This window comes from Aythya ferina (genome assembly GCF_964211825.1).
Source record: "Aythya ferina genome assembly, chromosome: 25".
Taxonomy (NCBI): domain Eukaryota; kingdom Metazoa; phylum Chordata; class Aves; order Anseriformes; family Anatidae; genus Aythya; species Aythya ferina.
In genome coordinates this window covers 269,677-286,893 of record NC_140323.1, presented here as the reverse complement: position 1 = coordinate 286,893, position 17,217 = coordinate 269,677, and the positions used below count along the sequence as shown (strand labels likewise).

The 17,217-nt window shown below is 36.4% G+C and overlaps 1 protein-coding gene across 5 annotated transcripts in view; it reads right to left on the bottom strand.

Annotated features, from left to right (window-relative positions):
• Positions 1-248: 248 nt before the first annotated feature.
• Positions 249-17,217, bottom strand: part of TRIM33 (tripartite motif containing 33) — a 31,682-nt gene continuing 14,713 nt past the window's right edge. The window contains exons 5-20 of one of the 5 annotated variants that reach the window (XM_084498296.1): positions 16,239-16,355; positions 15,868-15,982; positions 14,545-14,691; positions 13,918-14,035; positions 11,622-11,866; positions 11,230-11,394; positions 10,167-10,367; positions 8,214-8,346; positions 7,117-7,180; positions 6,668-6,827; positions 5,244-5,590; positions 4,598-4,721; positions 3,552-3,626; positions 2,829-2,981; positions 1,156-1,206; positions 249-1,073 (exon numbers count right to left, since the gene is read on the bottom strand). In XM_084498296.1, coding sequence (XP_084354422.1) covers positions 861-1,073; positions 1,156-1,206; positions 2,829-2,981; positions 3,552-3,626; positions 4,598-4,721; positions 5,244-5,590; positions 6,668-6,827; positions 7,117-7,180; positions 8,214-8,346; positions 10,167-10,367; positions 11,230-11,394; positions 11,622-11,866; positions 13,918-14,035; positions 14,545-14,691; positions 15,868-15,982; positions 16,239-16,355 — 2,428 coding nt within the window. In that variant the 3' untranslated portion in view covers positions 249-860. The other 4 variants (XM_084498299.1, XM_084498297.1, XM_084498298.1 and 1 more) reach the window with 4 other exon arrangements.

The window sequence follows — 17,217 nt, the reverse complement described above, 5'->3', positions numbered from 1 at the left end:
AACACCCCAAACAGTTATTTATTACCTCTTCAGGTACAGAACATTCGGTAACAAATACTGAAGATAATAACATTCTGCCTTATTAGGGAGATCACGGACAGATGATATAACATGAGGACTTGTGCTACGAATGCTATTAAAATGTTCTGTGTACAGGATTTGTAATAAATACACCTAGGCCTACTGAAAATCAATTGTTGCAACAGCCAGTTTAGTCTTGCACCTGTCAAGAACTCACACTCCTGCACTTGCCAATTCAGAACAGTTTAATGATTTTTTTTCTTTTGCTATACATAAAATGTAGTAAAGAAAGTCAAATTTAGGTAACTGGATCAACACAGAAGATCAGTTATTCACAATACCGCTTAAATGAGATGATAAAAGCAATGACCCAACACACACTTAGGTTCACACAAAGAGGGGATTTCAGGAACGTTGCTTACAGTTTACACTGTAGTTCAGCATCAAGATAAGATACAGTAACTGTATTGGTCCAGTCCTGCAGAACATTTTACTAAGCAGTCTCATCTGTACATGGAAAATCTCTTTATCAAATCTGCTTCTCTTCAACATTCATTCACCTCTATCTGAGACCAGGACGAGCATGTCCCCTCCATCAGGGAAAAAAAAGGAAACAGAAAATAATCAAGGAAAAAAAAAAAAGACACCAAAAATTCACGATACAGTTTTTCCCCTTTTGATGCCTTTCTGTACAAGTGTGGTTTATTTTTTATTTTTTTTTGTAGTCTAATACTGTTTAAAAAGCTACCAGCTTCTTCAAGATGGCCACTGTAGGCATAGTAATATTCCAGGAACACTTAAGTAACAGTTTTTACAATAAATTTAAGGTCCACTTTAGATTACTTTATATGCACTGGTCTCTCATCTGATTTTAGGCGTTTTCTACGTGGTTGTATAAAATCTTCATCGGAGTCCTCAGTTATTTCACCATCATCCTCTTCCTGCTCAAATTCAGGCAAAGGCTGGAAGGTCCTGTCTGGGTAGATCTCTGTAAGTTTATCTTCAAAGTATAATGCAACTGCCTTCCCTGCCTGTGCTACTTCTGAATCAGCCTGTAAATAAAAGAAGACAGGAATATTCACCTGTTGGAAATGCACATCCCTTCACCAAGTGTGCATGGTCTGAAACGCTTACCTTCAAATTAATCTCTTGTGTTTCTGCATAAACTTGAACAACTTTCATCATCTAAAAAGGATACCAGAGTCAAAAAAAATGAAATTATAATCCTTTCTAAAGTTATGAGATTGCATAGGCTTGGATGACTAAAGTCAGCCATAACAAGAAAACAGTTTGTTATGGACTACACCTCTTTAGTTCTCAAACTTAGTTGAAGCAGGTATAAAACAGTCTTAAGAGGGCGACATGAGGTAAACAAACCTTTGACAAAACACATAACTTCCGTACAAATAAGTGGCTCCCAGTCATTTTAAAAATTGCACTCTACTCATGACTGTTTTCTCCATCACAAAGTTGCCCATACATTATTGTGGAAAAGCCTCACTTCAATTTTAACATTTAAGTGTTTCACGAGACTACCTTCCTGGGGGGCATACCACTTTGATTTCTGTTTTTTAAGTGAATATGGCTTAGAGGCACTAGACCCAATATTGTTATGAGAGGTCAAGGTGACTCATCTTTTGCCATTAGCCAGCATTTCAAACAGCAAGACAAGTCTGAAACACCTTTTTTAAACACATCCATCAGTCCTTGCTCCCTTGTTTTACTCTTGTCCCTAAGAGCTGCAGCATGTTTTCCTCTACAGTAGATGCTTCATTAATTCCCTTGATTGAGAAGTTCACATAATTGCAACTTCTTCCACAGTGCTCAATAACCTCCACCTAATACAGAGACATAAGGGAGTCGGGGTGTCAAAGTCCCAAACACTTGTGAACAATTACAGCGTACAGCATCACAGTTCTAAGTATGTAACCTCGATCTTTACTAGTGTACTCAGGAAGCAGTTGAGATTTTATATGTATACTTGCATACCTCAATTTACCACTTCACAGAGCCAGAAACATATTCCCAAACATTGTAAAACTCAGATAACATTTTACAGAAAAATACTGGCCATGCCATTCCTTAAAATGTCTTCTCTGCAGGGCTTTTTGTGGCCTTACTTTAAGGCATCTCAGAAATGCCTATCTTACCTCAGTGACTACTGTTTCAGCACACCACCATAAATGTTTCTGATATTCAGAGTATCTTTCCTTTGCTCCACCTAATAATAACACCTACATAGTGCACCTCTAAAATTCACATTCTACAGGTGAGGTCCAAATATTTCTGTATCAGATGAGTTCATTGCAAAATAAGTCAACTTTTCACATTCATCAGAAATATGACTCCATACAGAAGTTATCTACTGAAAACTAATTTTTATGAGAGCCCAACTACCCCTGAGCTAAAGCACTACGCTTAACACTAGGAATAATGAAAAAATGCTTTTCTGGATTCAGCCTACATGAGACATTAGAACCAGTAGAATATTTGTCAAAAAAGTTAGTTTTCCTCAGTAAGGGAAATTTCCTTAATAAATAAGATCTACTGTATTTCATGAGTTTAAGAACAATAACCTATATAGTTTGAGACAGTTTTAAGGATTCAATCTCTCCATCTAGCTGAAAAGGAGAGTTAGTTCTGTAACTATATTGTATTATATTTTTTAAGTGTCTGATTCAGCATCTGCTCTATAAGCAGAAATTTTCAACTGGAAGTACAGCTTCTACTTGGAGAAGCTGCAGAACTGCGCTGAAATAAATCTTAATCTAAAGAAAAAAATGTATACAGATTGGAAGTTAACGTACTTCATTAAACCTTTCACAGTTCTTGAAGATCAACCGGACATCTGCCACAAAATCCTCAGGAGTCTGGTAATGTTGGGAATGCTTCTTTTGTAGTTTCTTTTTAACTGTAGATAAATCCATTGGTTTCTTTATAATTTTATAGTAGTTTGGTATCTGTAAAAAATGAACAATGACTTGTCACTAAAATGACTGCATAGTTCAGAGAAGCAATTAATTTCTTTTCTTCTCAAAATATCAACCAGCTAGTATTTTCACACACAGTATGCACATTCAGTAAGTGGGAACAATTTCCTTTCCTCGTACTTTTTAAGAACTTCCTCCCAAATTTCACTGTCATAGCATAACAACGCTTTTCAGTACACTTATTTCTCTTACAGCTAAAAACAGAAGAGCCAAAAGTTTCTTACATCCTTTCATTTAAAAGACTGTAAAAAAAAAAAAAAAAAAAGTCCTCCAAAAGCCTCTTATGACATTTTAAATTTCATTGCTATCCTGACTCATCCTTTTTCAATTCAATAATTGCTAACTGAAAGTTTTCAATATATAGGCTTAAGACTGAGACTAGAACTTCTGTGTGATCAGCTTCTGCATATTTCAGCATCATGAAATTCTGAATGACCTGCTTCAATTAAAAGCAGCCAGTTCCTTCCCAAACTCTATTCTAGCATTTATAGAGATGTTATACAAAAAAAGAAATCACAAACTATTTTTCAGTGGACTCACCGAGGCTGGGACTGGCTCTTGAAATTCAATGCTCAGCTCATGACAATACAGGTAAAGCAGGAGACGTTCACATTTCTTACAAAGAAATAAACAGCTTCATGTTAACATCCTAAATTCATCTTCAGCCCATAGGTCTATATTTTCACATTATAAATGCTTTTGTACTTTGTACTAGAAAATTTCAACAGTCTTCAAAAGTTTATAAATAAATATGTGAAAGTCCTTAGGAGGGCATTGAGGGGTAGGGCACGAAGGAGTGGAACAACACCTTACTGTTCACATAGCAGAAATATACTCCCTTTTTGCTTTCTTCTTCCAGACAAACAAACAAAAGTCTTGGGCTAAAAAAAACATGTGGAGGCACACTAATAAACAGTCAATTTTATTTTATTTATTTAAAAAAAAAAAAAACAGAACAACCCACAATTGCATTTGTCCAAGCATAACTGGAAGTTACAAGAAGGGACTAAGTTGCAGAATTATTATTTTCCCCACAAGATAAAATTTAATAATTTGAAACCAACTACAGTGTTCCTATGAATTCCCTGTTCAAATGCTTGTCTTTCCGTTGCTTATAATTCCTTTGGATTAATTTGATTTGTTAATGCCCTTAACGCTTTATGCACAGGCTCGTTGATAAATCTAAAAATAATTCTGTCAAAGTCATTATACCTTCCACAAGAACGTACCTCTCACAGTATAAATTTAACATATCAAACTTACATAGCTATTTGTACGGAGGCTGTATCAATGTTAAATGCAAAGTCTACTTAAGAACATCATAGAGATTAATGCACGTTAAAGGATGCATTTAAATACAGAATGTATGTTTACATGCAAACTTTAGCAGTTCCAACGTAATGGAGCACTTCCACACAGTCACCAAGGCCTAATCACATGGCCACAGCAAGACACTCTCATTACTCTTTTTTTTTTTTTTTTTTTTCTCTCTAAACCCACAGCTCTAATTAATTTGCTGCAGCCAAAGCAAAAAACATCTTCAAGAAACAGTGGGGGACTGGTCGTGTCAGAATGCACTTACATACCCTTTGGTCCACAGGACTCAGGCCTTGTGCTGTTTTCCCTTTCTTGCTGTGTTGCGAATTGTCACAGTCATATTCTACTTCTGGTTTGCTTAGATCTCTGCAGAATGTACATATCCACTCTCCACTAAAAAGAAAAAAAAAGAAAAAAAACAACACACAAAACAGTATTACTCCAGGCATCCAGGGACAAGGTCTCATCAGTGCCAGCTACAAAGATTTTTTTCATTAGCTCTTACAAATTCACATTGTACAATATCAAAGACTTAGATATATTTAAAGATAAGGGTTAACCCATAGTGCTCAAGGTAAATCTAACAGTCAACGCCATTTTGCCTGCCCTCGTATTCCTCTCCCAAATATGCTCAGATACTTCACAATACCTTCCTCACCATAACTTTAAAAATCAACTTTACATAACAGAACACTTTGAGAGACTGTATGTTTATCAAACAAACATTAATCAGTCACTTGCAAAACGATCCAGGCATATCTTTAAAATGCAAGGTTTTTTTACTGACAAAAAGTCTCGCAGAATTAACAGATCTTGAGGAATACCAAAATATCAGTTGATGTTCTGATGTTGAAATCTACCATTTGAATGAGACCACAGAGGTGTTCTCAGGAACCAATACACTGTTTCTGGTACCTTGGAAAGCTGAGGAGTGTTGGTACATGACAAGTTAGATGAAACACTTTTGGGCACTTTTCACAACATAATAGATCCCCTCCATTTTGGCATACTGCACACCAGTCTTCATTTGGATCATCATCTTTATTATTGCCTTCTCCTCCAATTCTAGCTGATCGATGCATTAGACTCCGCACTGGGGATTTTCCATTTAGAAGGCTATGTCCAGACTGCTTGCAACTTTCACTTAAATCTCCTGGTTCAGTTTTTACATGGTTTTCGAAACTTCCTAATGCTTCCAATTCACTCTCCAGATGCAAGTTAGTGGATAGTGGTGGTGTCAAGCTGCTCTCAGGACTGCTAAGCTGAAATGAAAGTAGCACATGAAAATCTAAGAGTCAGTTTAACAAGGGAATCTTTCTTCTTATATTGCAAGCTAAACATCAGTCACCATTTAAAAAGTACTATATGCATTTCCCAAAATAAGTGGCAAATCATTCTGAAGAGCAGAGTTGCATACAGTATTGAAAACTAATTTTTCTTAAGTCCATCCTTTCAAGGACAAGACTTATTTCTACTAAAATATGGCATAATAGACTTTCAATCCTAACATACCAATAAATTGTTAAAAATATATATCTCCACTTTCATTAGGAAAAATCCTCAAATCCTTCACCCTGCTGCCACTACACAATCTTATTAAAAGGAAGCGTAGCTGGGAAACATTGAAATATTCATTTGTGGAAATGTTTTATTTATTTTGACATAAGAACTCTTGACTGATTGGAAGACTTCTCTATAATTACATACATATGAATGCCCAGGAACTTGTACTAACAATGGCTTACTTGCTGATTTTATTAAAGATTAAAAGCAGCAAACACCCTACACACTTGCTGGGGGTATTTCATTTCAATAGCTAAAGATAAATCTTATGTGGCACTCTATCCCATGTCTGGCAGTGCATGGTATCAGTGGATAAAAAAAAAAAACACATAAACAAACGCCAAACCTATTAAGTCCTAACTTTTCTACTGAAGTACTTTCAATGAGAACTACCTACCAAACTACATGAAACTTGGAAGGACTGCTTCTTTTGCATCCACATCACTAGGTCCAGTCCTGTCCAAATCATCTGCCATTATTTAATGTTTTTCTGTTCAACATAAGCCAGCAAGCAATTATGCAAGTCCTGATGCCAGCTTATTGGTACTTAAGTCAAAAATCCCTAATAAAGAGCCTTAGTAGTGCTACAAAAACAGCTCACCACTTAAGCTTGCCCACACTTAAAGTTCAGACATACTGCCAGAGAGCAAAATACCTCTCAGTCTTCTGGGCTGTTAACAGAATACGATGCTTAAGAGTAAAATTGCTTTATGATTTCAGAATTCTACATGTTTGTTAGGAATACCATAAAATACCATTTCAAAAACTAACTTTACCATGCAAGCACTCCTTCTGCCATCCTCTGTTTTCTCCTGTTTTACTGTTCCTGAGAAACTGCATATCTCTTCCTCTGTCCCTGGTTCTTGCTTGACTTTCACTTGGTCAGACTTGAAGTTAACACTAGTTTTCTCAGCTGTTCTGCCCGAGGAGCCACAGCTAGAAAGCACATAAATAAGAGGAAAATTCATTATAACAAAGACATTTAAGTTAACATTTCTTAAAAGATTTCAAAGGCAAAGCACATAGCAACTTTTACAAGAGTAAAAGCTCATGTTATGAGACAGCAGAGAATTGTATTAAAGGAAAAAAATAAAACACTCCTTCCTTTAAGCATTCTTCAATTACTGGATCACAAATCCCTATTTGACTTCTTGCCGATTTCTTTTTTTTTTTTTTTAATTCTTCATGTCTGATTTTTCAGCCTCACAGCACTGACATGACATACCTTCCTCTGCTACCTGTGCTGGAGGTACTAGGTGGCCTCACAGGAGTGTGGGAGTTGGATAAGCCTGAAAAGAAAAAATGTAGAACTTAACTTAGTACAAAATTACATTCTGCGATAAAAAAAAATAATTGGTATTCATTAATGCCAGAAGTGCTGCTGGAATATCCTAATAATTCAAACGACTCAGCTGCCCTCTCAGTCATTTGATCAAAACAAAGGTCTGTGCTTATATTTAATGCAGTGTGCTAGACAACACACTGTTAATGTTGTCCTAATTATTTCACCTATTCCAAGCAGTGCTATAGGCCACAGATGATTAAGTTCTCAAATTTTATCCATTGACACCCACCAATAATATCAAGAAATGCAGACAAAAAAAACAGAAAAACTCAAAAAACAGAGAGTTTTGCATGCAGGCGTTGAGAAATACAAGTTCCATTGCTGCAACCAATCATTCATAAAATCTTCCAATAATCTTGAAGAGGGAAGATTAATGGAAACATGCCTATCAAATGACTGAAAACTGCCTCTTAACTCATGGGAATGGACATTTGCAATGTTTCTGTAACTCAGCATTATGTATTGGTGACTTAACTTGTTCATGTGCATAACAAGAGTTCTATTCTCAACTGAGCTGTACTTACAATGACCTTGTTTAGATGACTGTTAAGTATAGGTACTTCTGTGACTAATAAAGCTATTTGCTGATATTCAGCAAACTTATTTAAATGGTCTGAGTAGTCATCACTTGGAGGCAATAACTGAACTACATCCATAATATCCATAACTGAACTACATGCACAAAAAATGGATTGCAGTAATGTAATACAAAAAATATAGCACAGATAGATCAGTCTGTACGCATACCTGGAATACTGCCTTCATATGCTGGCAGTTTGTTACTAGAAAGATATTTCTGAAGGAGCATAAAATTTAAGTTTCCAGGACTTATTTCTGAGCAAAATATTTTTTAAACTAACAAAATATCACTTTTTTTTTTGTGGCATGAAGTAGTAGGTTGTTTTCATATTTATTTTCTTAAATTCTGGAAATACCCATTGCTTTCTAGAATCACTAGAAATACCTATCGCATTTACCTGATGACCCTGGAGATAGAGCTGAAGGCCCTGGGGAGGGATTCATTGTACTTGTAGGTTGCGGGGGTAGGTGGCTGCCTGTGATATATCTACTTAAAAGGTTATCCAAACTACTTGAACCAGCATCTTCAAGCTAGAAAACAAAAACAAGAGTCTGAGTCAGAGAAGCCTAATTAAAGTTTGTTAATAGTTTCACATCTTTACACTGTGATCATTATCTTCAACAGAATTATTCAGTATTTCCTCAAGGACTCAGGGCATCAACACTTTTTTTTTTTTTTTTTAATCATTTCTATACAGAGATCAATCTTTCAAAAAATATAGAACCCCCCAGTCAGAAGCTTAACGTAAGATTTTGAAAAGCTTATGATTGTTTGAATTATTCCAGCATGGTCATAGGCTGCACTTACTTTGGGCTATTCCAGACTTGTTTGGTTCCCAGATGTTCAGTGCATTAGTCACACAAACTAACAGATTACTAATTTTGCAAGAGTTATTCCATAATTAAGATATTAAGGGAAACCATAAACTTGTTTTTCTTCCTTAGCATTATGTGTAATCTCTCCCCACCATTCCCTTTTTACATCAATTTTAGTATCTACTGGAAACAAGGAAACAGGTACCCTGTTACTTTGACTACGTAAAAACACCAGATAGATGACAGCATAATTCTGAATAATGTCTTCATATGAATTGGTCATAACCAGTCGTGTTATAACCATAACCAGTTATAGCTGTGTTTTATTCTAATGACTAAAGAGAGCTTCAGGACTATAGATCAATCACATTCAGAGATGTGATCCTTTCTGTTTGCTCTTCTTACGTTAGCAAATTACCTGCAGCTTCATCAAAAAAAGAATAACCCTTGAACACAACTCTTTTAGATTAAGTTACAAAATTGTTGTTGGTATTACAGAAGACCAGCTGCTTTGATAAAATTTTAGTTTTGTTTCTAAGGTGATTGTGCCCCGTAATGTGATCAAGCATCCTGTGTTTTATGTGGGCACGACAGTGTTGGAACTTGGAATTTCAATATAAACATCACATTCCCGAAATTAAGCCATCTTCCTCTCACCTGGCCTACAAAACACTCCTGCAGAAAACTTACTGCTTTTACTTTCTGACTCCACCTGTAGATAACATTATGCTTCTGACATCTTCAAATTAACTTGACTTAATCAACATCTACCTCACCTTGGGTGCAGTACTACCCAGTATCTCTCTGTGAAAAGAGCATGAGGCACACTGCACTTCCAAGTCAGTGAGTACCAATCTACTGTGCTGGTAAAGTGAAAACTACAGAGGCAGCAGCTGTCACACACTGAATTTCCAGGCAGACACTACAACCACAGTTCAGGATCAATCACTGAGGCCAGTCTAAGTGTCCCACTGCATCTTCTAGCATACAAAGTTAATGCCAATGCTGGCCTCTTAAAAATACAAGGAACTAATTACAGCCACCCTAGTGGGGTACAGGGGAAACATGAAGAGAGAGCAGAGGAGTAGGACACCTATTTGCAGTACTTCCTGCATTTGATTGTAACATTCAGGAACTCTCCACATCACAAATCAGTGACAGGCAACTTTAATACTGAGTAAATCACCATTCAGAGCATTCAACATACAAAACTGTTCAACTATTCTAGTGGTATCTTCCCATATGACAGACCTGTGGAAGAAAGGGAGCAAACACAGTACTTGGAATTCACTAATCTAAGTAACAATTTTACTGTAAAAGAGCCATTAAATACTACCCATCACAGGCCAAGCAGGTCAGCCCTACATAATTAAGATAGATGCATGCCCATGGCCAGGGCTGGAGATTTTAATTCTTCTACTCTAAATGATAACTAAACAATTCCACAAATACTGATAAACAAATAAAAAAGATACAGAAAGTAAGGCAGGTCATTGCTTCACCTACAGCCTAATTGCCTGGTCTTCTCCACTGACCTGGATGGGTGGGATATCTGGCAGGGAAGGTAAATTCTCCGGATTTGTTACAGAAGGAATGAGTTCAATTGCTGTAACAGACGGACTTGTTGGACCACGGTTTGCAGTTGCCATTGTTGCAGTAGTGGGACTAGTTGGATTAATAGTGTTGTTGTGCACAGAAACAACTGGAAATGGCCCCGCATGTCCAGGGTTAGAATGCTGTAGGAAAAGAGAAGAGACCACCACTGCATTAAAGACAAATTGTATAGCCATTCCGCAAGTAAAATTGCAACATGTACATTATATGATAGTCCTCAACAAAAATGGTGGGTAGGGGAGGGATATAAATCCACATTCTATCAACATAACCCGATAGCACTGAATGCAAAGCAACTGCTGTATATATTTACTTGGAAAGGAAAAAAAAACAAAAAACACACACACAAAACTTTATACGGCTAGATATTTAAATACACAGTACAGATTTTTCGTGATCTTATATCAAATTATTTTCATATACAGTTATATTTTCTTAAAGCAATGACTTCATCCAAAGACAACTTTAGAGTCCACATGTCTATGTACAAAAGAGTATATGCTCCAAGTTTGAAAAAGTCATTTTGGTTTTCCAGTCATGTTAACATTGGCAATAATTTTTGTTTTTAATGATATGCAGAGCTTGGCATCGTGCTTCAGGTTTGAATTTAAAAACACTTTAGATATTGGTTTCATTAAAAAACTCTAAATTACATCACATTCAATTTCACTATTGCTGACTATTCTTTAAGAAACCCAGAAACTGAATGCCACTGAAAAGCGAAAAATGGAAATGTTTTGTTTCCCTGAACTAAAATGCAATACATTTTAGTGACAGAACGAAAATTCATTTACTTTTTCACGTTTACGTTTTCTTACATTCAGCAGCAAAAACATCACAGTACAGTATGCAACATGGCAAAGCATATAAATGTGTGTAGCTGTGAGTTGTGTTACAGATAAACACATTTAAAGCTGGAGGTATCATCTATTGTAATGAAAGTTTGGCACAATGGCACAAATGAAGCGTGTACACAGGATATACTTGTCTTTGAAGGTGAGGTTGCATCATGGAGTATTGTGGTCCATTGTGGCGTGGTATTCCTGGTATACGAGCAGCATTCTGAGCCATTCTCATCTGATGTGCTTGGAAAGCCCCACAGTTCATGTTACCCCTCTGCATGGTCTGCATGCTGATCAACCTGGGAGGCTGCAAGGGTTTTTGTTTTTTAAAATTTTTGCTTTTAACATGGAAAAAAGAAGCCAATCTCTTTCCACAGAAGTAGGTTTACTAGATACATAACACCAAGAAAAGCCAATAGCTCTCATATTTAAAGCATGTCAAATTTCAAAAGATTTTCATGTTTACAAACTGATTTGTTTCGAAAGTCTTGGTATTATGGTCTAACGTGAAATAACAGCATACAAGAAACTTGCCTGCTGCTGTAAGATTTGAGGACCTGTCTGTCTGGGAACTGACCCAGATGGCTGTCCCATCCTCATCTGCTGCAGTTGCTGATGTTTTTGTGCGTACACCTGTTGCTGCATATGCTGAAGTCGAAGCTGTGCTAGGTTAATTTGTCCTGGAGTTTTGTTGACATGATTTGTTCCTGGAGGAGCTTGTCCAACCACTACATTGGGAGTGTAACTAGGAGTTGGTTTATTTTCAATAACAAGGTTACCTAAGGAATAAAACAAAATAGAAGTAGTGAACAGTCCGATCTCCATTATCATTCAAAGGTCAATAAACGCAGAATAGTCAGAAGTTTCTAAATGATTTTTGACAGCTGCAGTAACAAGGCAGTTTAAGTTTGAATTTTCTTATTAAGTCTCCATAACCATACACGAGAGAGAAGCAAAAAGAAAACCCAGAGAACAAGTTACAGAAGTAAAAATATGACATGTGAGGAAAGACTGAAAGAACTGTAAGTGCAAAGCTTCATAAACAGACATGACTGTTCTTCATGTTCACCACAATCACACAAGACAAGAGACATAATCTTAAAAAACAAAAAACAGCAACACATTCAGCATAAAGTTTCCGTAAGTATGGAAGCAAAGACTGGGAAACGATATCAAGGGAGAAGAGTGTCCCGTCACTGCATGACTCTAAGAAGAGGATATACTACCAGCATAACACAAAATACTGCTAAAACCGGGTACTGCCTTGATACAGTTGGATGGACCATATTGCCTCTACATATGTCTAATCCCATTTTTAAAAGGCAAGGGCGAAATTATGATTTTTGACTTTGAACATATACTCATTGGAATCAGCATGTAGCTTTTTAACAAGGTAGGTAGTTTCTATATTACTTCCTATATAAGCTTTTTTTTTCTGTCTGGTTTCTAGCCAAACATTTGATGCTCTGTTCTTGAAAGCACTGCTTTTTCCTTCTTGATTAATCCCTAAGACTAACAACACTCAAAAATTGCTTGAGCAACTGGCCACAAAGGAACAGCATCAATTTTAAAACATTATTGACATGATGAAAAGTTTATTGTGAACATAAACCTCCTCGACTAAGGACAGAAACAGCAAATCTGGCTAGTGGACTTAGAGCAAAAAGTGAATACACACAAAAGCATCAGTAAAGTATCAAAAAGGTGATATTTTAATCAAATTTTCTACTAGAATACTAGGAACAGAAAACAGATGCCAATAAATACTTCTGTCTCACTGTACTCTCCCCACTCTAGTTCACCTTTTCTTTCATTCAAAACCCGTTCTCTGAAAAGTATAAATAATAGTGGGATTCATATGAAAAAAACAAACTGATATTAAATTGCTGCAGGGTAAGTGAATAATAAAGAGGCTAACATATTAAGTACCTTACATTGTCACAAGAGCACATGTATTACTGCATCTAACAGCAGTCAGCTATGTGCAGTAATCATAACTGCATGTTCAGTGATCCCAGCTGTCACTAAGCGCTCGTGCAGAACAATCCCTCCAAGCTCCTCCCTCTCATCAAAAATATTACACATTCCCAAGGCAGCTAATGCTTTAGGGAAAAGAAGGAATAAACAGGTATACTGAGAAAAACTACCAAATATACAAAAAGTTACAGCTATGGTGCTGTAACTTACTGCTGTGGGAACTGCAAGAAACAGCACTGCATGCACACATGAACAGAAGCCATTTCTCATTTTAAAGCTTTCTTTTTTTCTTTACCTTTATAATTGTGTCAGAAATCTTAGAACACAAAACTAATTAAATATTGCTTCTGAATTCACTTACCTTTCCAGCAATAACATGGACTGGCTTGGTACTCAAGACCCTATCAACTGTCCTTCTAATTATGTTTGTTCACACAACTTCCAACACATTTGTACATAACCCACATGCAGATAAATATGAAGCTCACATTGGCAAAACTGATTCTATTTACTTCCAAAAATGCTCCTTTCAGAAACTGAAGCACTCATTTAGCACAAGCGTATTGCACTGTAACCATTAGAACAACCTTAAAAAGAGGATGGAAAAGGGCCATTTCTAGAACCATTCCTATTGGGAACCAAAAATGCTGTAGAAGCAGCTTTGGTAATAGGAGAGAGCAAGACAAGGAGGGTAATCAGGACTATATGGATAATGATACGGATAACATCAAGAGAGTTTTGCTCTTCTGCATTAAGAGATGCATTGCACTCCAACTCATTCATATTTTATGAGCACCTCTAGCTCAATATAGTTTTTCAAGTAACAGAGATTAAACAGTCAGAATTTTCTCACCTAAATTGACAACATTCTTTGCCCAGAATGTAGGGTCACAATGGAACCGTATTGCTCCATTGGCAGCTGGGACAGGATCGCAACGTGCCTTTAAAATATGACGTAACTGGAACGTTATCTAATGGAAAGCAAAAACAAGACTGTTGATTACAACAAAATAAAGATTGAGAATGTTAAGAGTGCCCTTGCCCAGCAAGTTTAGACTTCTCAGTCACCAACAAGGACCAGTCATGTGTTTTGTTAGTAGCCTAAAAAAGACACTCAGTTTACCACAAAAACCATAAACCATACAACTAATTTTTTTTTTTTTTTAACAGTATCCAAAGGATTATGAAAAGTACTTTTACATAGTTTCTGCAATGACTCAAGTGAAACACTGAGGTGCCTTTACAGAGCTTTACCTCACTCCTACAATAAAACTGTTATGTCCTTAATTTACACATGAAACATGTTGTACAATTGGGGAAATATATTCCATTGTTATGGGAGTGTTCTTTTTGTTTTTTTTTTTAAATGATGTTCAAACAAGTCATTTTCTCTTCCTTGGATATAATCTAGTGAAGCTACATGATACTTCTTTTGAGTAAGCATTCTCTGTACCGTACAAGTTGAAGGATGTTTCCTTACCAGTCGTTTACTGTACAGTAAAGCAGTACTGCTGCCACTTGCAATAGCCCAATTAGTAAAGTTCATCACGTGCTTCACTTGTCGCGAAAGACCGGTGATGTCATTCTGTTGTTGTATTAACTTCATCTGCCTCTCCTTTGTTACATTCTATGAAGAGATAAAAACTTTATTACGATGAAGACTCCAGATTAAGATAAACCACTATTACAGTCCTCCCAGCATAACAGAAAAATGTCACAAGCAAATAAGCTTATACTAAAGCTTATATTCAGAGTAGCTAAAACCATCAGGTAATAATTCTCTATTATTTCAATCTATCATTCTTCCTATATGTATCAAAGTGCAGGGAAAAGAGTGGGCTCAAGTAAGAACCTCTGCTTTATCCCAAGAAAGTTTCAACTAATAAAATGAGATCAGTTCCCTCTTCCTCATATCGCCAGGGTCATGGCAGCATGACAGGGGAGTGACCCAGACTAGGACCCAGCAAGTGCCAGCTCAGTACTGGGTGATGCCCTGGCATTCCTGCAGTTGCCACCACAAGAGCTGCAGAAAGAGACAGCAACAGAGGTGGCCAGGCACTCTGAACACCAGGCCCCTATCCCAACCAGAAGAATGCCATTTAATACCTCCTCAACACAGCAGATAAACTTAGCAGCCTCACTTCTGAGAAATACTCAACCTTTGATAATCTGCCAGCTGCAAATCTCATGGAAAAAGTCTGGGTGGCAGCACCAAATCTTCAGATTTAACAGTACATGATCAAGCAGCTATTACAACCTCACAAAAAATAAAGTTCCCAAAGGTATTTTTCTAGGCTGTAACAAATATTAGGAAAACAAGAAAAGCAAAAATTCTCACATAATTACTTGTATAAATTATTTACTTCACTCCTGATCAAATCCTCTTTTATTCCAGGAAAACTCAATTTCATTGCCAAATAACAGTTCCTTAACCAAAATAAATCTATTCTCATTAATTTGATCTTAGATTTTTTCAGTCACATCATGGCAGACAAGCATTATGCTATAAACTAAATACTTATGATGTACATCCTCTCTTCAAAATTCATAGAAATATAATCATAAGTTAAATTTTCACAGATTTGAATAGGTCAGATAATACCATTATCTATTCAAAATACGCTAGCTGGGAATTTCACTTCCGTTCAACTTCCATAAACTTCCAAGAACACATCATTCACAGGCAATATTAGTATTGTAAAACCTGCGCTCACACCAAACAGTTTTCAAATATGGAATGAGAGTTCTCAACAGGGGATTGGGAACAATGAATCAACACTATTACTTTTATTATTGACTGTACCTCAAGGTGCTGTAAGAGAGATTTTCCCTTTTTATTGATTTCATTGATGAGCGTGAATATGGCCACCTTGATTTCCTGTTCTACTCGTTTGTTAGTTTCATTTACTTCTTTTATCCTAAAAAAGAGAAATGCATTGTCAGGCACTTTATACTATGCCTCCTGCTACTAACCACCACAGCCATCTTCCCACAATGTTTCAAAGAAAACTAGCATCTCACCTGCACTTGGCTCAGCAGATAATCATAACCTTTATATAATCCAATCATATTCTGCAGAAATTCACTGAATTCTCAGTGAAACCAGAAAATCTTCGCCATAGGCAGAAAACATTACAATGTAATAGTTACAGTTAATCATTTTGGATTACTTACCTGTTCTGAACTTGGGCAGCTGCAAAATTTACATAATTCTTCTTCTCAAGAAGTTTGGCCAACAGGTTCTCGATTGCACCCTTCTGGTTCTGGAAAGCTTCTTCTAGAAACTGATACCTTTTCACATGCAAAAGAAGATCTCAGTTACCAAGGAGCAATGTGCTGAAGACAAGGATTCCTAATTTAGATGTAAAGCTATTAGCTCCCATGCAAATTTTGAAAAAAATATGACTGAAATTAGAAAAAAAGCAAATTGCATGTATCCAGATCAATTTGCAAAATGTTTCAGTACCGATAAAATATTCTGTTAATGTCCAGAAGACTGGATCTCTGTGGGTCACTTCTTAATTTCATCTACACATGGAGGCAACACACCGCATCATTTCCACAAGATATCAAGCTATGGAAGACCAGCTAAGAGAGGTATCAGAATCTTTAGAGTCTGACAAATGATTTTGGAAACAGTAGATGAGGAAAATGCAGTAATAGCTTTAAAGTTATATTCTTTCATTAAACAAAAACAGCCAAAAAATAAGCGTACATTTATACAAAAAAAAAATCCGATCCCAAGAAAGGTTTTTCACTTGAGATTATACTGCTCAAATTTGACTAAAGTAGTTTAATTTGAAAAAAATAATAAAATCCTATTAAAATCTTTTTTTTGTAAAAGGTACTTCCAAGTGAGGAACATTTTGTTCACTTCCATGCACAACCAAACAGCTACTGATTCCAGGGTGCTTCTTTAAGGTATTATTTTACCTTAAAACAGTGCAAGTAGCTACAATATGAGAAATTCATGAAAACATGTTTTCCTAACACACATCACAAGATGAATTAACAGTGCAACAGAAACAAAATGGCTAGGTTGAAAATGACAGGGGGGAATTAAGCAGCTCCAAGAGTTTCAATTCTTTCTTGTCAACTGTGTAACTATCAAGATTCCCCCCAGTAGCCAGGATTCCTACCAGTTATTTGCCAA